The sequence below is a fragment of the Megascapheus bottae genome, chromosome 31 (assembly GCF_031878675.1).
Source record: "Megascapheus bottae isolate mThoBot1 chromosome 31, mThoBot2.hap1, whole genome shotgun sequence".
Classification (NCBI taxonomy): domain Eukaryota; kingdom Metazoa; phylum Chordata; class Mammalia; order Rodentia; family Geomyidae; genus Megascapheus; species Megascapheus bottae.
In genome coordinates this window covers 1,894,053-1,919,813 of record NC_143539.1, presented here as the reverse complement: position 1 = coordinate 1,919,813, position 25,761 = coordinate 1,894,053, and the positions used below count along the sequence as shown (strand labels likewise).

General features: G+C 55.8%; 3 protein-coding genes across 4 annotated transcripts; all 3 read right to left on the bottom strand.

Annotated features, from left to right (window-relative positions):
- Positions 1-1,332: 1,332 nt before the first annotated feature.
- On the bottom strand, positions 1,333-6,377 carry Klk6 (kallikrein related peptidase 6). Its single transcript, XM_090321969.1, has 5 exons — positions 6,344-6,377; positions 5,502-5,658; positions 4,009-4,256; positions 2,407-2,543; positions 1,333-1,504 (listed from the first exon to the last, which is right to left on the bottom strand). The coding sequence occupies exons 1-5, from the start codon at positions 6,375-6,377 to the stop codon at positions 1,340-1,342; spliced, it is 741 nt and encodes a 246-aa protein (XP_090178095.1). The 3' UTR covers positions 1,333-1,339.
- A 5,061-nt stretch (positions 6,378-11,438) lies between these two features.
- Klk7 (kallikrein related peptidase 7) lies at positions 11,439-15,494 on the bottom strand. The gene is made up of 6 exons (XM_090322099.1): positions 15,434-15,494; positions 14,654-14,779; positions 14,183-14,342; positions 13,673-13,920; positions 13,369-13,505; positions 11,439-11,906 (listed from the first exon to the last, which is right to left on the bottom strand). The coding sequence occupies exons 2-6, from the start codon at positions 14,724-14,726 to the stop codon at positions 11,751-11,753; spliced, it is 774 nt and encodes a 257-aa protein (XP_090178225.1). The 5' UTR covers positions 14,727-14,779; positions 15,434-15,494; the 3' UTR covers positions 11,439-11,750.
- Positions 15,495-21,175: 5,681 nt separating this feature from the next.
- Positions 21,176-24,975, bottom strand: Klk8 (kallikrein related peptidase 8). Of its 2 annotated transcripts, XM_090322101.1 has the most exons (6): positions 24,836-24,975; positions 24,572-24,647; positions 23,968-24,127; positions 23,337-23,599; positions 22,395-22,528; positions 21,176-21,375 (listed from the first exon to the last, which is right to left on the bottom strand). In XM_090322101.1, exons 2-6 carry the CDS (start codon positions 24,627-24,629, stop codon positions 21,220-21,222), a joined length of 771 nt encoding a protein of 256 aa, XP_090178227.1. In that variant the 5' UTR covers positions 24,630-24,647; positions 24,836-24,975; the 3' UTR covers positions 21,176-21,219. The 2 variants fall into 2 exon arrangements, with proteins under 2 accessions (XP_090178227.1, XP_090178228.1); XM_090322102.1 differs by lacking the exons at positions 23,968-24,127; positions 24,572-24,647 and having other exon boundaries at positions 24,836-24,965.
- Positions 24,976-25,761: the final 786 nt, after the last annotated feature.

Here is a 25,761-nt window from a genome sequence, read left to right as displayed (position 1 = left end):
CCCTGCCTCTGCCTCTCAGGTATCTAGGATCTCAGGTATCCCCACCATCCACCATGCCTGACTTTTTGGTTCCTGAGACTGAGGTCTTTCGTCCTGTCCAGTATCTGGATGGATACTGGAAAGAAGGACAGGGCCTTCTTTCCCTCAGAACCCCAGGGCCACAATCTCCTTTCCGCCTGGTGATCTATATTACCAGCCATGTCACCTGTGCCTTGGGACTCAAGGTGTCGGTCGGGGTCCCCTCACCCCATCTTCCCTCTGTGGGAAAGCCATCCAGCCAGCTGCCTGGTGTGAGATCATCTGCCTAGCTACCTTTCTCCAGCTCCAGCCCAGCCCATCATCTCTCCCAGTCCCCTGACCCCAAGGGCTGGCTCTCAGCACCATTCTCTCCCCCTCTGGCCCATTCTGCTGCTCAGCCTCTCAGCCCTTCTATGGCTGCCTGCTGCCGCGGGGACAAGTCCCAGACTCTGGCCCTGTCTGTCTCCTGTTGTCTTCTCCCATCCCATGTCTCTTCACTGTCACCACTACACAGACCCTCTCTCCTTCCTGCTTTTACTGTTACAAAGAGTCCGAGGGAGAGCTGTCTAAGTGTCTTCCCAGGCAGGTGACAATCAAACTGGGCTGTAATGGGCAGAAGAGAAATGGAAGACTGCTGTGCTGGGTGTTGGTGGCTCATGCCTGTCACCTTGGCTACTCAGAGCACTGAGATCTGAGGATCATGGTTCAAAGCCAGCATGGGCAAGACATGTGTGAGACTCTAATTTACAATGGAGCTCAAGTGCTGTGGCTCAAGTGCTAGAGAGCAGCCTCGAGTGGAAAAGCTAAGGGACGGCACCCAGGCCCTAAGTTTAAGTCCCAGCACTGGCACAAAATCTCTGTCTCCCCCACCGCCCCCCCTCCTTGGTCATGGGGCTTAAACTCAGGGTGCTGTCCTAGGTGCTGGCCCTTAGCTCTTTCGCTCAACACCAGCGCTCCAACACTGTGAGCCACAGCTGCACTTCTGGTTTTCTGGGGGTTCATTGGAGGTGAGACTCTCACTTCCAGCCGTGACCCACCCACACTTCACAGTTGGTGTCTGTAAGTGTGGGGTGCTCAAACCCTGAACTTTGTGGATTTGGAATTTATGCCCTCCCAACGGCCTCCTGCGTCTGTCACAGGTGAGCCGTCCATGAGGCTGTCATCCCGAGGAATCACAGAGTCTGTGGACTTGAGCCTTTATTAAGCATGGGGGGGGCAGATCTAAGCAGGGGGCTGAGACGGAAGTCTTGAGGAGCCAGACAATGGGGTCAGGGGTCAAGCATGGGGCCAGATAGTGGGGTCAGAGGTCGTGTATGGGCTGTCACAGGCCTGGGCCTTTTGAGCGAATGATTTTCTGCACCCATTTAGCGTGTGTGCAGAGGTTAGTGTAAACTCCTGGTTTGCTCTTCGATCCGCAGGGGAGATCACCCCAAGACACGATGCCCCGGAGGCGGTTGTTACATACCAGGGGGCCTCCAGAATCGCCCTGCCAGAAAGAGGGAGACAGTGAGACAGACAGTATGGTTCAGAAACCCAGAGGAAGACAGAGAGAGGCTGAAGACAGCCATGGAGATGGGGGATGGACGGGGGGGGATGGGAGGGGTGAAACTGGCTGACCCCAGTGCCTTGCTCTCATGACCTGACCTCTGGAGCTGTCCCCACCCCCCCACCTGCCATTCCACACACTCAGGAGGAGGCAGGGATTGCTGAGAGGATGAGGTTCTAGGCCAGCGGGGGGGGGGGGGGGGGGAGGCAGGAACTGAGCAAGACTTTTCATCTCAACAAAACAAGTCAGGCATGGCAGTGACAGACAGCCATACAAAGGAGGCAGAGAGAGAAGATTGCAGACCTGAGGCTGGCCTCAGGGAGAAAGGGAAAGACCTTATCTAAAAAGAAAGAAGAAGAAGGAGGAGGAGGAGGAGGAGGAGGAGGAGGAGGAGGAGGAGGAGGGAAAAGAAAAAAAGGGGGGTTATGTATAGCTCAACTGTTAGAGTGCCTGTCTAGCAAGTTCAAGGCACTGAGTTTAAACCTCAGTATCACAAATGAAAGAAAAGAAAGGAAGGAAGGAGGAAGGAAGGAAAAAGAAGAGGAGAAGGAGGAGGAGGAAGAGGAGGAAGAGGAGAAGGAGGGGGAGGAGGAGGAAGAGGAGGAGGAGGAGGAGGAGGAGGAGGAGGAGGAGGAGGAGGAGAATATGGCTGGCATAGCCCCTGCCTCCATTCTGAACGTCTGTCTGCCTTGGCTGTCTCACTGTCTGTGCCTTGCTGAGTCTCATCGTCTGGTTTTGAGTCTTTCCCCTCTTTCCCGCCTCTGACTTGGTTTTCCAGTCCCTGTCTGTGTCTCTCCCCTCCCATCTCTGGCTGGTGTCCTTGGCTGTCCGGGTTGGTTCACCTGGCAGGAATCGGCGCCCTCCTCGATGTTGCTGGCACACACCATGCTTCGGGTAATCTGGCCGGGGTAGGCACGCTCACACTCCGCCTGGGGCACCAGTTGGATGTCAGCACAGTGGATGGTGTCAGGAAAAACACCTGCTGAGACCAAGGTGCGTCTCAGACTCACCAGGCCCCGCCCTTCCCAGACCTCCCCAGCCATTCTGCTCCCCCACACTCATTGTCCTTATTTCCCATTGGACCCCTCTGCCTGTCTAGCCCCCCCCATGTCTCCTGATTGGTTCCTTTCCCCATCTTTCTTGCCTCGAATTGGCCTGACTTCCTTCTTAATCTTCTCTTCCCTTCCTATGCATTCTTGCTTTCCTCCACCCGTCCCTTTACCGTTTGTTCTGTCATTTTTTGGAAGTTCTTAGTCATCTTCGGGGTTTTCTTCTTCTATTGCACGCTCCAGGGTGTTAATGCTGACCTTTCTCGGGCCTTTCTTGCCCCAAGGACCAACCATTTGGTATAGTCACTAGTTGACATTGGTCTTACCTAACCAGCCGCCCTGTCCTTCTCTGTGAACTCTCCCTTCCCACTGGCCCTTCGTCCAACAGTCCATCTCCCTTATTGGTCCTTTCCTATTGGCCTCCCTCTTCTCCACTGGCTCTCCTTTCCTATTGGTCTTTCATCCAGTTGCCTACATCCTTTGCTCTTCCCTCACCTTCTGTGGTTCTCGTCTCTTCCTCTAGTGACTTCTCTTGACCATTGGCCATTTCCCATTGATTCAGTTTTTGTTTGCTTTTGAAGTAGAGCTGCCCTGTCACCTGTGCCTCCTGAGGGCTGGCCTTGTCCCCTGAATGCTTGTTTTTTTGACCAGTCCTGGGCTTGAACTCAGGGCCTAAACACTGTCCTTGGGTTTTCTCAAGGCTAGAGCTTTACCACTTGAGCCACATCCCTACTTATGGCTTTTTTTTTCTATGTATGTTGTACCAAGAAATCGAACCCGGGTCTTGGTGCATGCTAGGCAAGCACTCTACCACTAGGCCAAACTCCTGGCCCCAAACATGAAGACCCCTGAGCACTTTTTAAACCATTTTCTCTCTCTGTTGCTATGCCTCATTTGGTGCCTTGTGCACTGGTCTGTTCCAATTACTTCTTCCTCTCTTCAACTTTTCTTCTCATCAGGGCATCTCTTTTTCTTTTCTTTGAATTTTAATTTTATTATTGTGTCAGTCCTGGGGCTTGAACTCAGGACCCAGGCACTGTCCCTGAGATTAGTTGAACCACGACTCTCCTTTTGGCTTTTATTGGTTACTAGAAGATTGGAACGTCATGAGCTTTCCTATCCGGGCTGGCTTCAAACCACAATCTTCAGAGCCCAGCCTCTTGAGTAGCTAGGATGACAGACGTGAGCACAGTGCCTGGCATTTTATGACCCATGCTTCCATGCTTTCCATTGCCTCGTCTGCTTTCTCCATCAGCTGGATACTACTCACTGGCCCCCATGGATGGACCTTCTGTGTCCCTGTGTCCCGCCTTTCGTGTCCCCTCCCACAGCCCACTACCTGCTGTGGCCATGATCCTTTTGGCCCTTTCTTCGGCGCTCCCACCCCTTACTGACCGTCTTCGGTCTTGCCCCAGCCCAGGGTGAGGCAGTGGGGATTCTGGGCGGAACAGTTGGTCTCCATCTGCAGGGGCTGTATTGACCTGGACAGCTTCACGGGACGTGCCAGACGTAGCAGCATGAGGTCGTTGTCGTGGGTGTGGTGATCGTAGCCTGGGTGGACGACCATTCGGGCTGCCGGGAGCATCTCCTCGGAGCTCTCCCGGTGTTGCAGGCTATGCTTCCCCAGGTAGACCTGGAGCTGCCTGGAGAGAAGCTGGGTCTCACCTGGGGCCCTGGGGCTGCAGCGGAAGCTTCTGAGCCAGGGCCAGGAAGCCGGTAATCAACTGGCCTACTTCCCCTGGCCCAGTTCAGGGCAGTTCCATCCTCTAGATTTCTCCAGAATGGCCCTGCCCTACCCCCATCCACCCCTGCACTGCTTGGCCAGTCAGCCCTCTGTGTCTGGAGCTTCTGCCTCCTCAGACCCTAGCAGCTGCAGGGGGAAATGTGGGGTGGTGGTACCGGTGGTAGGTACTTGCTTACCAAGCACAGGGTGGTGGTGAGGGGGGAGGCAGAGATGGAGACGCAGTGATAGTGGGGTCCGGGGCCTCCTCTCCCCAGGTTTAGCTCCTAGCGTAGCAGGCCCCTTTCCCAGGCCTCTTTGGTCAACGTAGTAAATAATCAGCGCCATAGTTTGGCGTGCCCAGCACGAGCAATGCCCAGCCCTTGGACAGGGCAGTGAACAGCTACTTCCGACCCCTTTTCCTCGGGATGACGCTTCTCTGCATAGCCATAAACCACATCGGCCACCGCATCCCCCCAGAGTGACCTTCAGGTCAGCGTCTGCAGCCCCCCTTCATCTCCCATAAGTCCCAGTCTGCCATGATGAAGCTGAGTCCTCACGTCTATCCCAGGGCTTCCACCTCCTCCCGCCCCTAAACTGACAGGTCACCCCAGACAATAATCGGCACTTCTTCTCAGGTACATGTATATGGGGGGGTCTCGACAGTTTCTTCCCCTGGCAGTAAACGTTCCTTTGTTCTCTGTACCTGGACATCTGCATGGTCTCTGGCAAAGTCTGCATATTATCTAACACAGAGAGACAGACAGAGACACAGAGAAGGAGGGAAAGGATTAGGAAGGATTAGGAGAGAGGAGGGAGGAAAAAGAGAGGAGGGAAGGAGGGGGAGGGAGGTGGGGAGCACCTTGGGTCAGGAGAGAGGACAGAAGTCAGGAAGGACTGAGTTCTGTAGGCCAAACACCTGAAATCCTAGCCCACGGGAGGCAGAGGTAGGAGGATAGTGAGTTTCAGGCCAGACTGGCTACACAGAGCGACTTTCAAAACAAGGAAAAAGAAAAAGCGAAAGGGTGGGGCGGCCCTGGTGGGTCACACCTGCAATCGCAGCCACCCCAGTGGCTCAGAGAGAGCTGAGGATCCGTGGTTGAAACCAGCTGGGCTCTGCTGGAAGCCCCCCAGGGCCTCCTCCACCCCAGGCCAGGCTGGCACTCACGGTTTCTTGCAGTGGGCCGCTGTGAGCACCCACTGTCGGTCCACCAGCACCCCGCCACACAGCAAGTGGCCGGAGGTGAAGAGCGCGGCCTGGAAGGGGTGGGTGTCCACGTCACAGGGTCTGCCATGTACCACCTTGTCCTGGTCCTCTGCCCAGACTGGGGGACAGGAGCAGAGAGTCACAGAGGGCCTGGAACGACGACCTGGCAACCCCAGCCAAGGCTCCCTCCCCAGCCCCTTGCTCCTCCCACTTTCTCACAGCTAAAGGCGTCCCATACTCTTTCAAAAGAACTTGTGTTCATTGGTTATTTCATTTACTTTGCCAATCCCGGGGCTTGAACTCAGGGCGTGGGCACTGTCCTTGGGCTTTCTCAAGGCTAGAGCTCTTGAACCACAGCACCACTTCTGGCTTTTACTGTGAATGTGGCTTTGTGCAGGCGAGATGAGCACTTTGCCGCTAGGCTACATTCCTGGCCCCAAGAATTTGTATTCTTTTTTGTGCCAGGACTGGGGCTTGAACTCAGGGCCTGGGTGTCATCCCTTAGCTTTTGTGCTCAAGGCTGGTTAGCCACTGAGCCAGGCCTCGACTTCCAGCTTTTCGGTGGGTAATTAGAGATAAGAGAATCACAGATGTTTCCGCCTTGGCTGGCTTTGAACTGTGATCCTCACATCTCAGCCTCAAGAGTAGCTAGGATGACAGAAGCGAGGCAGTGGCTCCCGGCTTCATCCCTAAACTCTTATCCCTTTGCTTCCTTCCTAAGGGACCCCCCATCTTCAACTCCTGCTCCAAGTGCATGACCCCCACCCACCACAAGATCATCCCCCCACTCCTTTCCCCCCTACCTGAAGCCAGGAAGAGCAAGCTGAACGTCCTCATGGCGAGTCCTGAGGGGGGAGAGGAGAGGGAGCCAGCATTCCATTACTCAGAGCACAGACCCTACCTGAGTCCTGGCCGGAACTTTCCCTCCTCACTCTCCCCTTCTTCCCTGGCTGGCCCTGCTCTACTGTCTTTGACCTCTGTCCTTTCCTGATGTCGGTACCCATCCCCTGTCCTCAGCTGAGAAATCTGTCAAGGAAAGAGCCCAGAGAATCCTGCGCCAGTGAGTCCTGGGGAGACTCAGTGACCTCTCCTTTCTGCTTCCTCCCATCTCACGACTCTTCCTTTTGAGTAACTACGAGTCCACCTAGGAAATCTTTCTGTGTGTGAGTGTGTGTGTGTGTGAGTGTGTGTGTGACGGGCTGGAACTCAGGACCTGGGAGCTGTCCCTTGGCTTTTTCACTCAAGGCTAGCAAGCTACCACTTGAGCCACAGCTCCCCTTCTGGCTTTGGGGTGGTTGGCTGGAGAGAAGAGCCTCACAGACTCTCCTGCCTGGGCTTGCACCACAGTGCTCAGTTTCCTGAGTAGCTGGGATGACAGGCGTGTTACCAGTGCAGCCTTCCGTGTGACTCTTCACGTCTTGGCTCTGCGCCCTCCCTGTGAACACCCCAACACGTGCAGGCTGGGCTGTGTGGATGCGGGGTGCACTTGTCTTACCTGCTGGACCCAGAGTTCTCGGGCTGGAGAAGAACAGCATCTCCCGACTGCAGGACGGGGAGTGGAGGGAGCACACACGGGGGAGCGGGGCACAGAGTTGCAGGCGACTGCGCGCAGAGGCTGCCGGCTGCCTGGCCTCCCAGACCCAGGTGTCTGGGCCTTTACACCCGGCTCCTCCTTTATACCCCAGTCCCCCTAGCTTCCCAGTCAGAAGGTCAGCCCCTCCCGTTTCCTTCTCAGAAGGCTGCCCACATTCCTTCTGCCCCCACAGCAGACCCGTGACCCCTGACTCAGTTCCAGGAAGCAGGTACCGGCCTTGGTACACCTGGGTCTGAGGCCTGGGTCCAGGCTGGGGCCGGGACCGCTGAGTCTGAAGGAGGACACTGGGGCCCGCACCCTTGGGTCTGAGGGAGGACACTGGGGCCTGCACCCTTGGGTCTGAGGGAGGACACTGGGGCCTGCACCCTTGGGTCTGAGGGAGGAGGGCTGGAGCTAGTCCACAGTGTGAGGTCGGGTTTTCTTTTCTTTTTTCTTATTTTATGTCAGTCGTGGGTCTTGAACTCGGCCCAGGCGCTGTCCCTGAGCTCTTCAGCTCAAGACCACCACCCCACCCCTGCAGCCACAGTGCCACTTCCGGTTTTCTGATTAATTGGAGATAAGACTCTCAGGGACTTTAGTGCCTGGGCTGGCTTTGAACTGCAATCCTCAGCTCACCGCTTCCTGAGTAGCTAGGATGACAGGCGAGAGCCACTGCGCCTCCTTAGTGTGAGATTTTTAAGTGTGAGAGACGGATGCTTCCTTTGTGCAATTGGTAAGGCAGAGAACGGTACCCCAGCCGCCACCATTGCTCTGGGTCTCCAACTCCGTATCCTCAGCCTCCATCACTGTATTCTCAGTCTCCATCTCTGCTCTGGGTCTCCATCCCTCCTCCCCACCTCCACCCCTCCTCCCCACCTCCATCCCTCCTCCCACCTCCATCCCTCCTCCCACCTCCGTCCCCCCTCCCACCTCCGTCCCCCCTCCCACCTCCATCCCCCTCCCCACCTCCATCCCCCCTCCCCACCTCCATCCCCCCTCCCCACCTCCATCCCCCCTCCCCACCTCCATCCCTCCTCCCACCTCCATCCCTCCTCCCACCTCCATCTCCCCTCCCACCTCCATCCCTTCTCCCACCTCCATCCCCCCTCCCACCTCCATCCCTCCTCCCCACCTCCATCCCTCCTCCCACCTCCATCCCCCCTCCCACCTCCATCCCTCCTCCCCACCTCCATCCCCCCTCCCCACCTCCATCCCTCCTCCCCAGCCTCCATCACTCCTCCCCAGCCTCCATGCCTCCCATCTCCCCTCCTGCCTTCCCTCCCTCCCGGCCTGGATGACCCAGCACTGTTCAGGGCAGTTGGGGTGACTCACCTGCCTGTAAGTCCTGTGTGGGTGCCATGACCTCCCTGTCCTCAGGAGAGGTGAGAAAGGGCTTGAGCAAGCGGCTCCCACCCCTGGCTGGGGGGGGTCGGGGGAAAGGGCCATACAATGGGGCTCTGTTCACGGGGCCTGCACCTCGCAGCCGCCCAGGGCTGTGTGTGGTGCGTCTGCTTCCTCTTCCACGAAGGGTGGTGGGAGGCTGGGTAATGGCTTCCCTTTGTCCCGTTCCGAAGAACAGTCCTGTAGAACTTTCGGCCCCCTGATCCCTCTCCTGCCCTTCTCTGGGCCTGTCGCTTCACCCCTCCTGTTGGAGAGTGACGCTCCCTGTCCCAAGCTCTGCCTGTGTGGCTCGCGTCCCTCTGCCCCCATCCCGATCTTCCCCTCTGCCTCTTTCTCTGGGATCTGGGTCTCATTGCGTTTCTCCTAGATTCTCTGACTCTTTCTGCTTGTCATTTCTGGGTCTCCTCTAGCATCTTGAGGAGAGACGTGTGTGTGTGTGTGTGTGTGTGTGTGTGTGTGTGTGTGTGTGTGCTGAGTGTCGTGAGGTTCGTGGAGTGCTATCCAAGGCATCCTACAAGGCCGGGCACTGGGGCTCATGCAGGTAATCCTAACTACTCTGAGGATCTTTCCAGCCTGGGCAGGAAAGTCTGTGTGGCTCTGAGCCTTCACCCTGAATATTCCCACCTTTTCCTGCTAATCCATCTAGGTGAGTGTCACCTCTTCCAGGAAGCCTTCCCTCGTCCCCACCCAGTGTGGACCTGCGGGGGAAGCTTCGCCAGTCTCTCACATGAGCACCCACAGCAGGTGGCTTCTTCCAGTCACCTTGGAGCAGGGCCATCTGGGTCAGAGGCCGTGGCCCCCACTCTGGACCTCCAGCCGCTGGAAGGCAGCCCCGGGGCTGGCGGCCTGCAGTGCTCAGGACCTGGCTGGGAGGGAGCGTAGGAAATGTTGACCCAGTGGTGACACACAGGCTCCTTCTGCCCACCCCTGCATTCCGCAGAGGAGAACTTCATTGCTCAAGGTCAAGCCCTCAGGAAGTGGAGGAACCTGAACTGGAACTCCTGTGCCACGTAGCCCCAGCCCACACCTTCCCCAAGCACTGGCAAGGTTCGTCTTCCTTGATCTCTGGCCGTGCAAATATTCATGGTCACCTGGCCTTTGTCTTTCAGATTCTCCAAGTGGTGAGATCCTGGCTGTGAGTTCAAACCCAGCCATGGCTCCCCGCCACACACACAAAAGGAAAGGTTTATTCATGAGAATGTAAGCAGGAAACATATCAGAAATCACAATCAAAACCAGTGCTCCTCAAATGCTTCTCCTGTGTGGACCAAGTTCCCTCACTTTCTGGACGTGGACTCAGTGTTTGTCATAACTGGAGGAGTGTTCTGCGTCCCGTTTTAGAGACCAGAAGGGGTAGAGTTGGGTTGGGATGTCATGAAATGGCCAGTGGTCCGGGCACAGTGGCACAGGCCTGCAGTCCCAGCGCCCGGAGGCTGAGAGGGAAGGGTCTGAAGTTGGAGATCAGATTAGGATACGGGCAAGTGCTGGCACCAAGAGGCCAAAAAACAAACCAAACCGAACTAGAACAGACGAGTGAGCAGTGACTCCCAGGTAAGGCTTGTGCTTAGGTATGAGACTCTGTGTTCCGTCCCTAGCCACAGAGAGAAAGAGAGGACAGATAGACAGACAGACAGAGTCACAGAGACCGACTGACAGAGACCTAGAGACAGACAAAGAAAGGGGGACACACAGACACAGACGGACAGATATAGAGTCAGAGGGAGTCAGAGAGACAGACAGACAGATGGAGGGAGCATAGTTTAGAGGTGTCTGGAGTGTGATTTGGACCCAGGAAGCCGGGATCCTAGCTATTACATAAGTTGTCTCCCCAAAGAGTAATGAAGTTAGTTTCTGGTGAACTCAGCTGGGCATCCCGCCACACCCTGCCCACTGCCCTCTGGCGGCACAGGCAGGGCGGCACGGGCAGGGGCAGGCTCAGCCCACCTCTGGTGTTATTACACGTCATTTGGATGTTGTTGGTTGGAAGGGGAGTATAGGAAAGGCAATTTTGATGGACTTCCATGATGTTCTTGATACATGGCACAGGCCCAGAGAAAAGGGGGTGGGACCTGGAGCCCCATGTCTGAGGGAGGGATCTGGGGTCTGGACCCCTGAGTCTGAGGGGGGGCTGAGGTCAGAAGTCCTGGGTCTAAGGGAGGAGGCTGGGGCCTGAGCCTCTGGGTCAGAGGGAGGGGGCTGGGATCTGGACCCCTGGGTCTGAGGGAGGGGCCTGAGGTCAGAGGTCCTGGGTCTAAGGAAGGAGGCTGAGACCTGGACCACTAAGGTCTGGACCCCTGGGTCTGAGTGGTGGGGGGCTGGGATCTGGACCCCTGGGTCTGAGGGAGGGGCCTGAGGTCAGAGGTCCTGGGTCTAAGGAAGGAGGCTGAGACCTGGACCACTAAGGTCTGGACCCCTGGGTCTGAGTGGTGGGGGGCTGGGATCTGGACCCCTGGGTCTGAGGGAGGGGCCTGAGGTCAGAGGTCCTGGGTCTAAGGAAGGAGGCTGAGACCTGGACCACTAAGGTCTAGACCCCTGGGTCTGAGTGGTGGGGGGCTGGGATCTGGACCTCTGGGTCTGAGGGAGGAGGCTGGGGCCTGGGCCCCTGGGTCAGAGGGAGGGGGCTGGGGCCTGGGGCCTGGGTCTGAGGGGGGGCGGGCTGGGGTCTGGACCCCTGGGTCTCAGTGGAGAGCTGGGGTCATTTTTCATGGCTAAGATGGTGTGTATGTTTTTGTGGGTTTCTCCTTTCTGTGGCTCTAACAATCCTTCCTGACTGCCCTGGCGACACGGAGTGACTGCGTGAGGCCTCCATGCTGAGGTGTCTAGAGCCCTTCTCCTCTGTGCTACAGCTGGTTGGTGATGAATTGAAACCTCACTCCACTTTTTGGAAAACGTTTTTTTTTTATTATTATTATTATTCTGTGGACATAGACTCCGTGGGTGGAGGCCGTGGGCAGTTCTGGGGGTTCCGCTGAGGACTGCCCTCGCGGCTAGCCGTCCTCTCCCTCCAACGTCCGCTGCCACACAGGGCGTTTTCTATTCTCCAGGTGGTTTGCCAGCCATGGGAATGTTGTTTGGTTTTGGGGTTTTTTTTGACAGGTTTACAGGTGTGGTGTGTTTTGAGGTTTGAAAGTAGTTTTGAAGGAAGATGAAGCTGGGCGGGACTCGTTGGTCAAACTCGACGCCCTGACTCTGGATTTTCTCTCTGCCGCACACACTTGCTTGGCCTCACGGGTCCCTCAGCGACGTCTTGATATCACTTGGTTGATCCACCTGGTGTACTTGCAAACCTGGCTGTAGACTCCTGGGTCGTTGGGCTGTCCACAGGGAAAGGTTCCCCAGGACACTATACCTTGCAGGGTGTCATTGCACACCAGGGGTCCCCCAGAGTCCCCCTGCAGGAAACAGAGCAGGAGGTTAGATTGGCCTCAGAGACAGGGCCTCTGTGTATCCCCACCCCCATCAGTCTCACACCGTCCACAAGTCAGTCTTCAGTCTCCCAGACCACCCTGGCCAATGAGAAAGACCCATTGTTTCTGGGAACCAATGACGAAGCAGAAAGGCCGACTGTCATGGAATGTACAAACTGGGTTCTTTGGTTGGAGCCTTGGCTGGTGGGACCCATTGGGGCGGGACTTCCTGGAAGTCAAGCATCGGGTACTTCAGATAAACCCCATTGGTTGGCTGCTGCACGGTGGGGGAGGGGCTCCTTTCCTTCCCTGCACCTTTGGGTGGGAAAGGGGACCAGGCATCCTTGGATACCAGGGGTCGGAGCTCTCACATCATCTGCAAGGCTTAGCAAAAAGGCAATGCTTGGTTCCCTGTCCAGATCTCACTAAGGACTCTAGAGCATTCACTCAAGCACAACTCAACGTGAAACCTGGAACTGAGACCTTGCACACGCATGAAGCTGGTTCTCACCAGGCAGGAAGAGGAGGAGGGGAGGAGGAGAAGGAGGAGGAGGAGGAGGAAGAGGAGGAGGAGGAGGAGGAGGAGGAGGAAGGGTGGTTCTATCCTCAAAACCAGGTCTAGGGTCAGGCAAACGAAGTCTATATATGAAGCAAACAAACAACTCACTAATCACTATAGCAGTACTGGAGTCTGAACTTAAGGCTTTGCACTGTTAGGCAGGTGCTCTACCACTTGAGCAAACCCTCCAGCCCTGTTTGCTTTGATATTTATGTTCTCATTTTTGCAGAGGCACACCAAGATACTCCTATTTATGGTTCCCGAGTAGCTGGGGTACTGGGCGTGTGCTACGGTGCCCAACATGTTTATTGGTTGAATGGAGGCTTGTGAGCTTCTATCTGGGGTTGGATTCCATCTGTGATTCTACAGACCTCGCCAGGCCCACAGGCATGAGACACACGCCCAGCTTCATGACCGTGCCTGAGGCAGCAAGAAAAATTCAGTAGGATGGACCCTCATCTCACATAAAGCTGTGGTATTCAGCTCACTACACACTGTGTGTGTGCATTTAAAAGAAATCTATGTCTAGAGATGATAGCACGTGTTCTAATCCCAGCACTTGGGAGGCAAATGCAGGAGGATGAGAGTTCAAGACCAGCCTGGGGCTGCACAGTAAACCAGAGCCAACCTGGGTGAAATACAATAGGTCTTCAAAACAGAACAAAAGAAAAGAAAAAAATGAGACAAAAACAAAAAATTGCTTAGATTATGAATTAGCTCAAACATGGAGTTCTTTCCCACACCAACCACTGAGTGGGCATGCTGCTGCCCACAAGCAGAAAAATGTAGAGACCTCAAGAGGCCCTGCTCTGCTTGGTGGTGCTCGGTGGAGGGCGCCAAGAGGAGACATGGGGGGAGGGGCTGCCCTGGGGGGGAGGGGCTGCTCACGTTGCAGGTATTGGTCTTGGAGTCCGGGATGCCAGCACACAGCATGGTTTTGCCAAGGAGGTCCTTGTAAACCTTCTTGCAGTCCTGGGCCGAGATGAGCTTGACGTCAGAGCACATGAGATTCTTGGGGAAGGTGGCTGGGGATGGAAGAGAGCTGTCAGTTAGAGGCCTGGTGCTGGGGTCAGGACGGGGGCTGAGGGCTGGAGGGAGTGGAAGCCAGCATTCTAGAGCTGAGGGAGGAGCTGGGCCCGGACCCCTGGGTGTGAGGGGGAAGCTGGGCCCTCTGGCGCCCTGTAGGCCTCACCGTCTGGGCTGGTGGTGGTACCCCAGCCAGAGACGGTGCAGGAGGTCCCCGGAGGCTCGCAGCGGGTGGGCAGGTTGACTTTCTTCACTGTGGCTGACATCCTGACAGACTTATTCAACATGATCAGCATGAGGTCATTAGCATGTGTCTTTGTGGAGTAGCCAGGGTGGCGGACTGACTTGGTGGCCTTGATTTTCTGAGCCTTTCTGTCACCTATCTGGTCACTGCCAAGTTGCACAGTGTACTGGCTGGGAGAAGGAGAGAGACTCAAAGTGACTCCACTGAGAGACCCAGAGCTGGGGCAGAAACCCAAACAGAGAGAGACAGAAATCTAGATGAGGGGGAGAGACAGACAGACAGACAGAGAGACAGACAGACCAGAAATCTACAGAGAGGGAGACTGGACCCAGAGGCAGAGGACAGACACCCAGTGATGGAAGACTCAGAGACCCAGGAGGCCGGACGCAGAGCTGGAGGGAGGGCCAGCCCCAGGGTGCAGAACCTGCCTACCTCATCTTGCAGTGGGCGGCGGTGAGTACCCAGCGAGGGTGGACCAGCACACCCCCGCAGTGGAGCTGGCTGTTCCGGAGCAGGGCCACCTGCCAGGGATGTGAGCCTTTCTCGCAGGGGTAGCCGTCGATGATCCGCTCCCCACTCTTGTCGCCTTGATCTGCGTGGACACACGGAGATGGGTAGCCAGCATGGAGTGGGAGAAAGGCAGAGACCAGGGGAGAAAGTCAGGCTGTGATGGAGCCGAGGGAGAGGCAGGAGGGGCGCTCACAGGACACCCGGTGACAGATGGCCCACTGACAGCCACCCACAGCATGGACAGACGCTGAGGATGGCCAGCCAGCAGGGACCTTGGGCTCCCCAGGGATGCCACTGTCCAGCCTGGCAGGGAAGGGAGCTGGCCTGGAGGAAGGGACTTGGATGCGAGGACTCCAAGCAGACCATCCATGGAGACCCAAGAAAAGCCCTCACCTTCCTGTCCAGTGATGCCCAGGGCTAAGGACAGTGACAGAGCCAGCAGGGAAAGGAGAGAGGACCGCGCCATGGTGCCCCTGGCCTCTCTGTCCACCTCAGCAGGACTGGCCACTGCTTCTGGAGCTGAGGATGGAAAGGAGGGAAGCAAGAGTTCTATGGGGAAGTCCCGGCCCAGCCTCCTCCCTCACACCTAGGGGTCCAGGCCCAGCCTCCTCCCTCACACCTAGGGGTCCAGGCCCAGCCTCCTCCCTCACACCTAGGGGTCCAGGCCCAGCCTCCTCCCTCACATCTAGGGGTCCAGGCCCCAAACTCCTCCCTCACACCTAGGGGTCCAGGCCCAGCCTCCTCCCTCAGACCCAGGTGTCCAGGACCCAAACTCCTCCCTCAGGCTCAGAGGTCAGGCCCAGTCCTCCTCCCTCAGACACAGGGGTCCAGGCCCCAGACTCCTCCCTCAGACAAGGGGTCCAGGTCTCAGCCCTCCTCCCTCAGACTCAGGGGTTCAGGCCCACCCTCCTCCTTCAAACACAGAGGTCTGGATTCCAGCCTTTATCTCTTATACCCGGGATCCAGACCTAGCCTCCTTCCTCACATCCCAGGGTCCAGGACCCTGTCCTCTAGGCTTGAGGAAGTCCATCTATTGATCTGTCTGGAGCCTCAGTTTCTTTCCTCTGGGACTATCCTATAGTAAAACTCCAGCCTTTGTGGCCAGGTCCAGAGATTTTAGGCCCCCCCCCCCCCCGCCCCTACACACACCCCCTAGTTGAGGTCCCTTCATACCTGGCCGGGTCTGATCTGATGTCAGTTGGGGCCTGAGCTAGGAGCCCAGCGTGCCAGTCCCTGGTGGAGCGCTGTCTTATACCAGCCTGCCCCCGCCCCAGCGCCCTGGGGCACGGGTGGGGCCCACTCTAGCTCCTTCCTCCCGTGTTGGGCTTCAGGTTATCTAGCGTCCCTCAGGCTGCTGGAGCCACAGATACCATGGGACTCTCTCCACCCTCCTCCCATGCCTGTCAGGCCAGGCCCAGGTGCTCACCCCCGCACATTCTGGGCCCACATCATCCCCTCCCTGTGACCCACTCAGGCTGGGATTAGGTTTATGGGCTGTGAGGGGCTGGAGCAAAATTCAAGGAGGGACAGAGGTCAAGGACAAGGCTCTGCTGGGATCCTGCTGTGGGAGGGGGTTGGTCTGGAAGGAGGGGGGGCAGGAGGCTTCTGAGCAGCCAGTGGGGGGTTTTTACAGGCTGGATCCTGTTGAGTCTCACACCCTCATTCCTATGGAAAGGTGGCGTTTACGAGGCCCCAGCAGCCTGCTTCCATTTGGTCTGCATTCTCCTGTTTCTAAATCCTATTGCCCTTAGGTTTTATTCTCTATATTATTTGCACCTCGTGTTTTTGGTTGGGATTCAGGTGCTCTACCACTTAAGTCATACCTCAGCCTTATTTCCTTTTTGTTACTTTTCAAATAAGGTCTCCCTTTTATGCCCTGACTGGGCCTGGAGCTTAATTCTCCATGCCCGGAGCCTTTTGGTTTGTGTTTGTCGTTCAGAGAGGACCTTGAGCTTTTGTCCAGGCTGGCCTCAGACTCTGGTCTTCTTAGCTCTACCTCCTAAGATCTGTAATTCCAAAATGTCTCTCTGGCTGACATTTAAAGAGTAGATTTTGGGGAATACGAGGATGGTGGGTGACCGGGTAGATGTCACTACTGCTGCCTGGGTGAGAAAGGGTAACCTGGACTGGGAATTGAGAAGTGGATTCAATTAAAGACGCATTTAAGCAATGGGGTGAGTGGAGGGGTGGATGTGGCGATGTGGTCGGAGGTTCAGGCCTCTGTCGCTTGCTGGATGGATGGCAGTACCACTTGTGGAAAAGCTGTCCAGTGTCAACTGCTTCTCACCAGGAGAAGGGCCTGAGAGCCTGACATCAAGTATAATTTTTTTTTTTTTTTGGCCAGTCCTGGGGCTTGAACTCAGGGCCTGGGCACTGTCCTTGGGCTTTCTCAAGGTAGCACACTACCACTTGAGCCACAGCACCACTGCTGGCTTTTTCTGTGTATGTGCTATTGAGGAATTGAACCCAGGGATTCAGGCGTGCTAAGGGAGCACACTCTACCACTAGGCCAAACTCCTGGCCCCAGCGCTCTACGATTTTGATCCACAGTACCACTTGCACTTTTCTGGCAGTTAATTGGAGATAACAGCCTCACAGATTTTCCTGTCAAGGCTGGCTTCGAACCACGACCCTTAGACCTCAGCTTCTTACGTAGCTAGGATAACAGGCCCGAGCCACCAGCGCCCAGCTTTCAAGTGTAATCTTGGCACAACCGCACCGCAAGTGGTGACCCGCCTCAGCCGCCAGTCCTGCTTCCTTCTGACCTACCCTGATTTACGTCTACACTGAGACCTGCATGGCCAGTTCATGGGGACCTGGACCTCAACTGAAAGTTACCACTGTATCCTGCTCCAAGCCTGCTCCAGATTGCAGTCTCTGCCACACTGCAGGAGGCCTGGGCTGCTCTCTTCCCTGCCCCCAACAGTGATCCGATGTCAGCCTAATGCTGACTCCAGACCTATCTCTGCTGGTTTCCATCCGTTCCTGCTTCAAATCCCATCCTCACCTCCACCCCAGCCCTCTCCCCAACTTCCTTTCCTCGACTCCACACGCGCAGTTAGGTTCCTTCATGTCACACCTAATCTAACATAAACCCCACTAGCTCACGGCACAGGGGCTCAGCCACCCTGCTAACTGCATTCTAGCCAAGTCCCTGGACTTGAGACCTTTACTACCATTCTAGCCAGAATCAGATCTGGGAACTGGATCCCTGATGGATCCTCAACAGGATCCTGGCCTTGAGGCATATTTTCCAGACCATGGTGAGAGAGAGAAAGAGAGCGCGCTCACGCCCTGGGATCCCACAGCTTCCAGATGCAGTCAAAGAATTTCAGTGAGACTTGCAGCTGTTTACTCCAGTCCTGATCTTCAGGGGGTTCCCGCGGCCTTCAGTCCTCTGCCTTGTCCGTGATCTCTTGGAAAAGAAAAGAAAGAGCTGTGTCACTGACAGCCCTGTCTGTCCATCCCGAAATTGCTAGACGTGTGTTACGTATCTGTCATTCTGAAAGTCATAGCCCTAATTATTTAACATGGCTTTGTTGCTAGATTCTGGTCTTCATGAGCAGAGGATATGTATCTAGTACCCAGCCCAGACCAGAAACACAGGAGGCACTTCAGTAAATACTAGTTTGCAGCAGCTGGCACCCACAGACCCACCACTTTATGTCTGAATCTTGCCTCGTATTGTCTGAGCCATTCCGTCTTGGGGTGTGACAGAAAGAATGTCGCCTCACAAGTACACTTTGAAGGAGTCTTATCACCTTTCTCTCAAGTGAGGAGCAAAAGGTACTTCTCCAGAGCACTGAGGAAATATGCGAAAGATGGATGGGAAAACTGATGGACACGTGGCAGACGCCAAGTTAGCATCAGCTCTCAGACTCCACCATCCGGGTCTGCATGCAGCTTCTCTCCTTATCTACTCACAGGGTGTGGCTGCAGCTGCCTCCGGGACGGACTCCCTGCTCTTCCTCAGCGTCAGCCCGAGTGAGGATGCTCGCTGGCGTTTTATGAATGGAAATTTAGAGAAGTTAGAGCATGCGGGGTGTGGGGGGCGTGCTCCCATAGCCCCAGGTTTTTGGATGGAGGAAGATGAAAGTCCAGTGTTGGATTGGGCAAGAGCATGAGACCCTGGCTGAGAGACAAGCTAAAGCAAAAGAAATGGGGGTATGATTCAAGTTACCTGCCAACAAGTACAGGCCCTGGGTTCAAACACCAGTATTACCAGAGAGGGGGAGAGAAAGAAGAAGAGAGAAGGAAAAGAAAAAAGAAAAAGAGAAGGGTGAGGAGGAGGAGGAGGAAGAAGGGAGGAGGAGAGGAAGGGGTATAGGTTTGATGACTTGAGCAAAATCACAGAATTAAGGAGGAAGAGACAGTTCAAAATTGAATGTTGGGGGCCAAGAGTGTGGCCTAGTGATAGAGCGTTTGCCTAGCATGCATGAAGTCCTAGGTTTAATTCCTCAGTACCACATGGGCAGAAAAAGCCAGAAGTGGTATTGTGGCTCAAGTGGTAGAGCTCTAGCCTTGAGAAAGCTCAAGGACAGTGCCCAGGCCTTGAGTCCCCCGTTCAAAAAATTCTTTTTTGAATGCTAGGGGACTCAGAAGCCTTCGGTATCTCCAGACTATGGTACCTAGCTGCAAAGAAAATATTTCTGTTTCCTCATCATCTGCCTCTTTCTAAACACACTCAGTCCATTAATGTTGCATACATGCACACTGCCCCAAATCACAGCTCTCTTTGGGGGTGAATTCCAGCCCCCGTCACCTGTTGTCCTCACCCTCAGACCTACTGAACCTTTGCTGGTGACTCATGCAAGCAGCTCACATTCACATGTGAGAATTGGCACCTGACCATCTCACCAGCTGTGCCCTGCCCAGAGGGATCCAGCCTCGCCTGACTCAGCCTGTGTGTTCTGAAACCCATTGTTTCTGAGTTCCTGGGCTCCCTTCCCTCTTCCTTCAAGAACAGTATCCCACTTCTTTCTGGTGGATGCTCTGTCATCCCCTGTGGGGCTGGTGAAACTGTCAATCATAGTTCTCCCAGGCCACCCGCCCACTGTGGTGAAGGAATGACCCAGGCCAGGCTTTCTCTGGACCAACAATGGTGAATCCCAGGGGAAGGCCCAGTTCAAGCTGGACCAATAGAACTGGAGAGCATGAAGTACGCAAGGCCTCACTTACCCACACACCTTATGCAAGAGCCATAAGCAGCCGGTGTCCTACCACAGGATGGCAGATAGCCCATAATTGGATGAGATTGATCACGTGACAGGATATCAGTGAAACAATTAGCCAATCAGTGACCCACATGCCGAATAGCCACGACCTGGGTAAGATGGGTCATATGACAAGGCTTCAGTCAAACAATTGGCCAATCAGTGATTCATGATGTGCTGAAGGAGAACAGGTGAGCCCAGATAGATCAGATTCTCTTTTATTAAAAATTAAAGTGAAACAAGTACATTCTCTTTTCTAAGAATGTAATCTGGAAAGTCGTGAGAGTGATTATTTGTATCTTTATAATAACTACTGACTGCAACATAAAATGTATTATGTTTGGGCTGGGAGTTTAGCCTAGTGGTAGAGTGCTTGCCTAGCATGCACTCATGTTCCTCAGTACCACATATATAGAAAAAAGCCGGAAGTGGTGCTGACGCTCAAGTGGTAGAGCTCTAGCCTTGAGAAAGTCCAAGGACAGTGCTCAGGCCCTGAGCACTGGCCCAGGACTGGCAAAAAAATATGTATTATGTTTGATTTGGGTGAAAACTCCCCCAAAGCCCACTTGCTCCCCACTTCAGTTTGGAGCCAGTATTCCCCCATAACCATAGCAGATGCATCCAGACAGCTCTAAACTTGGCGATTTCTGGACACAGAGGCTTTCAAAATATTTTTTTTTTGCCAGTCCTGGGGTTTGAACTCAGGGTGTGAGCACTGTCCTTGGACTTTCTCAAGGTTAGAGCTCTACCACTTAAGCCACAGTGCCATTCCAGCCTTTTCTATGTGTGTAGCACCAAGGAATCGAACCTGGGCCTTCGTGCATACTAGGCAAGCACTCTACCACTAGGCCACACTTCCAGCCCAGTATATTGTCTTTTGAACCTATTGATAGATTCATGGATTTGTGGCTGCTTAAACTCTCCAAGGTATTTCCACATTCCTAGGTATATATGCCACTGGAGATGGGAAACATGGGGCATGATGGTGTTTGTTCTAGCCCCAGCACTCAAATGACAGGGGATGGCAAGATGGCAAGGTTCCAGCTGACCTGGGCTACACAGTGAGATTCTGTCTCACAAAAAGGAAAAGGAAGGAGAGGTTGGGAGAAGAATCTTCTCCATTCCACATTTATAACTCTTCAGCTGCTCAGAAAACTGAGGATGACTTCAAGACTATCGGTCCCAAGTTGAGTGTCAGTGACTCAGGTCTGTTATCTTAGCTGTTCAAGAGCCTGAGATCTGGGGATCCCAATTCAAATCCCACTCAGACAGGCACATCTGAGAGATTCTTTTTTTTTTGTCCAGGCCTGGGCTTGAACTCAGGGCCTGAGCACGGTCCCTGGGCTTTCCTCAAAGCTAGTGCTCTACCACTTGAGCCACAGCACCACTTCTGGACTTTCTATGTGGTACTGAGGAATCGAACCCTGGCCTTTGGGCATGTTAGGCAAGAACTCTACCACTAGGCCAAACTCCTGGCCCCACATCGGAAAGATTCTTATCTCCAATTAACCAGCAGAAAGCTGGAAGTGGAGCTGTGTGCAACTGGTAGAGCACCAACATTAAGAGACAAAGCCAAGCAAGAATGCAAGGCCCTAGCTCAGGCTCCAGTGTCCTCGGATCTACTCAAACGTACCAGCAGGGTCCATGCCGCCTGCTCACCTCCGCACCCTCCTTGTATGAACACAGACAGGCAAGGAGCCAGCCAGGGTAGAGACTTTATTGGGGGCATCCAAGGGTCCCCCTAGATCAGCCCCTGCTATGCATGGTCTTCTTCATCCAGTCATAGTAGTGGCAGAGGTTGGTATAGACTCCAGGTCTCTCGGGCCGCCCGCAGGGGTCTGAGCCCCAGGATGTGATACCCTGGAGCACACCGTCACACACCAGAGGACCCCCGGAATCACCCTGGATGGAGACAAGGAAGGTTTTCCTTACAGCACTGCAGCAAGCATTGAACACTTCTGGTCTCCTGTAGCCAATCAGGAGAAGAGCCTGGTTCCAGGAGGCCAATCAGGAGAGAGGAAGTGGGGCTTCCAGTGCACTGAGAATATGGGGATGCACACAGGGTGTCTACAAGGACAAAATCCTGACCATTGAGGAAAGAGAGTGTCCTTCCCAGGATCCAGTCCTGAGAGAGGACAGTGGGGATTGATGGTGGGGACTGAGCTGATGTTTACTTTTAGAGAGAAAAGAAGAAAGACCAGGAGAGAGAAGGAGGGAAGAGTAAGGAAGGACAAAAAGGAAGAAAGAAAGGAAGGGAGGGTGGGAGAGAGGAAGGAAGAGAACCATAGTCTCTATGAACATTTGCCTCAGTAACTTGGCTTTCATGGTATTATCCGTGATGGAGATGACATCATTCTTGGCCAATGGAAAAAGAAAGCAGTTTCTTTGTGGACCAATCATTAACCATGGGGGTAGGGCTTCTGTGAAACAGACCAAGGGTGGAAGGGAGCCCAGAGAACGCCAGATAGAATCATGGCCAACAGGAATGCGAATGTCTACTTGTGACAACCCCAAGGGGCGCGTGTGTGACATCACAGTCATTGACACACCATTTGCCATTTTGAAGAGGCAAAGCTGGGTTGTTTCCAGGGAGCCAATGGCAGGAGAAGGGACCCTAACCAGGGACAGAGTGACAGAGTCCCTCCCTGGCTGCTGCTCGAGCGACACAAATCCCAGGAGCGGATGCTGTGGAACTTCTGACCTCAGCTCCTTCCCGGTCTCCCTCTGCACATCTCAGGCTGCGTTCCGAGAAAATGACAGTGCCTTGTCACCTCCAGAGAACACAGAGTTTGCCTTTCTCGGAAGCTGGTCGTCGCTGGGTAGAGAGACAAGGATAACCTCTCTGGATACACACACACACAGAGCCTGGATCTGGATCTACAGGGCTGGAGGCTGGAGGGAGCCTGGAGGGCTGTCCTCACCTGGCACGTGTCCGCGCCATTGCTGCTGCCTGCACAGACCATGCCATCATTGATCTTCCCTGGGTAGGCTTCTTCGCACTTCTTCTGGGAAAAGATTTCTACTTCTGCACAGTTGAGGGTGTCGGGAAAATTCTCTGAGTGGAGCAGAAGCAAGAAAACAGAACTCTTTTTTTTTCTGTTTCACTGGGTCTGGGGGGGGGGGCGGATTTCTACCCTCCCTCCTGAACTTTTTTCCTCCAGTCCTGCCTGAGTCTACCCCTCGCTCAGGAAAACCCACAGCTGCGTGGGAGCCATCGGCTGGCTCAGATGTGTGGTTTGATCGCCTCACCCATGAGCAGATTGTTTCTATAGCAATGCCCTGTCTGGTTGGCCTGTAGGAGTACAGCAGGCCGGGGCACGGAATGCCCTCGTTGCCCTTCTGGGCCAAGCCCCAACTGCTTTCACAGTGACACAAAGTAAGGAGCTAGAGTCTGAATTTTCAAAGGATTTCCAGACTCTGGAGTGTAGGTGAGAAGGAATCGAGGAGCTAGGTCACTGGAGTGGGGAACGAGGAGGCCTTTGGAGCCCTGGGTGACAGGGGAAAGGGGATCAGGCTAGGTTGCTGGGTTTAAGAGGAAAAACAATTCACAGGATCCTATTTTTCTCCAAGTCTCTAAAAAGTCCATCTATCTCAACTCTGCTAAGATTCCATGAGACCCTATGCAAGAAAGCGTGCTGATTTTTCTGGGTCCCCCTCTCCTTTTCTGCTCCTCCTCCTCTGCCTTTCAAGATTTCCAACACTCCCCCGCCCTCCCTCACACCTCATGGCTTTTCCTTCTTGGCTCTCTCCTAAGGAAACAGAACAGGAACAAGATTTGCCTATGGTTTTGGGTCCACTGGACCAACCAGCTTCTTTTCTCTCTTCCAGCAGCAGCCAAACCCATTGTATTACCATTGTATTACCTCTGGGGCTGGTGACCGTGCCCCAGCCGGATATGGTGCATTTCTGGCCAGCACGGGGGCAGTGATGTGCCAGGTCGACAGGCTTCACTTTAGAGCCCAGGGATGCCCGCTGGCGGAGACGGATCAGCATCAAGTCGTGACTGTGGTCCTCTGGGTTGCTGTTGTTGAAGCACGGGTGCTGGATGGACTGAGCCACAGACATTTCCTGCTCGCCCTCATTTCTGCTCTGCAGGCTGTGGTCACCCAGGCGCACGGTGTATTTCCTGGGAAAGCAGGAGGAAGAGAGCTTGGGGCCAGGGCAACTGACTCCTCTCCCCCAACCCCAGGAGTCCAGACCCAGCCTCCTCTCTCAGACCCAAGGGTCCAGGCCCAGCTTTCTCCCTCAGGCCCAAGGGTCCAGGCCCAGCTTTCTCCCTCAGGCCCAAGGGTCCAGGCCCAGCTTTTTCCCTCAGGCCCAAGGGTCCAGGCCCAGCCTCCTCCCTCAGACCCAAGGGTCCAGACCTAAACTCCTTCCTCAGACCCAAGCGTCCTGCTTCCTCTCTGAGGCCCAGGGTCTGGCCTTCTCTTCTGAGGACTTCTCCAGGCTGCTTCCCTCAGGCCAACCACCCATCTGTGCCCAGTCACCACTCACATTTTTTTGCAGTGGGCAGCTGTGAGGACCCAGTTGGTGCCAACCAGGACCCCTCCACAAATGAGTCGCTGGCCCTGGAACAAGCCGGCCTGCCACGGCTGCGAATGGGCCTTGCATTCCTTACCCTCCAGTATCTTGGAGCCCTGGGCCCTGGAGAGTCCTGCAGCAGGAGGGAGGGGGATGGGGTGCGCCACCCTCACGCATGCGCAGTGCCAGGACCAGGAAAACCACTGTGGGTTCAAACGGACACACAGCCGGGTCTCTGCATGCTTCGTCATGCCAGGATCACGCCTGAGGTCCCGGCAGCCACACACACACGAGTCATCATGCATGTTTCCACATACCTCCTGGGACCAGGGTCCAGTGGGCAGCATCCCTCCCCTCCCCACAGTGCCACCCAACCCACCTGGGTCACCCGTTCCACGTCTCCACCCACGCCCCAGGAGAGCCCACGGTCTCATCCCCTGCTCCAGATCCCTCCAGGCCACAACCTGCATTCACACCTCACCAGGTAAGTCAACCCGTCCCGGGGGGAGGGGGCCCTCTGGCTGCCTGCCACCCCTTCCTCTGCCGCCCTCTCGGAGGTCTCTTCAGTCCCCCTCACCTGCCCGGCCTCCCAGCAGCAAGAGCAGAGTGGTCCACACCAGGGCTTGGCTGGGCATGGTGGCTTCTGAGAGGGGCTGAGAAGAGGGAGGGACCCCGGTTTGGGTTTTGGTTTTGAATCCAAGTGTGGAGCAAAGGAATCCAGTCCTGCATCCCCAGGGAGGGGCAGGGGTCTGGGATCCCTCAGTCTTGGGGAGGAGGGAGCCGGGGTCCCCGTGGCTGGGTCTGGGCCCCAGGCTAGTGTCTGAGCACCTCTGTACCTCACCTTCCAGAATCCAGGGGGCGGGGTCACCTAGTCCCTCGGATTCGTTGGCCGAGGCCCGTACTTCCGTTCTGTCCACGGGGTACCAGATTCTCAGCCTTTTAACTGGGAGGCCCCGCCCCCGCCCCGCCTCCTCCCCAGCCCGGAGCAGCTGGGAGCCCTGGGTGTGTGTGAGGAGGGGCGGAGGGACTGGAATCTCCGGACTCCTGAGGTGAGGGAGAGGAGGGGCTCCGTGCGGGGACCGCGGGCCTGAGGGAGGAGGGCTGAGGTCCGGACCCCGGGTCTGAGGGAGGAGGCTGGGCCTGGACCCCCGGGTCTGGGGGAGGGGGCTGGGCCTGGACCCCGGGTCTGGGGGAGGAGGCTGGGCCTGGACCCCGGGTCTGGGGGAGGAGGCTGGGCCTGGACCCCTGGGTCTGAGGGAGGAGGCTGGGCCTGGACCCCGGGTCTGGGGGAGGAGGCTGGGCCTGGATCCCGGGTCTGGGGGAGGAGGCTGGGCCTGGACCCCTGGGTCTGAGGGAGGAGGCTGGGCCTGGACCCCGGGTCTGGGGGAGGAGGCTGGGCCTGGACCCCCGGGTCTGGGGGAGGAGGCTGGGCCTGGACCCCCGGGTCTGAGGGAGGAGGCTGGGCCTGGACCCCGGGATCTGAGGGAGGAGGCTGGGCCTGGACCCCGGGATCTGAGGGAGGAGGCTGGGCCTGGACCCCGGGATCTGAGGGAGGAGGCTGGGTCTGCACCCTGGGTCTGAGGGAGGAGGCTGGGCCTGGACCCCGAGTCTGAGGGAGGAGGCTGGGGTCTGCACCCCGGGATCTGAGGGAGGAGGCTGGGTCTGCACCCTGGGTCTGAGGGAGGAGGCTGGGGTCTGGACCCCCGGGTCTGAGGGAGGAGGCTGGGGTCTGGACCCCGGGATCTGAGGGAGGAGGCTGGGTCTGCA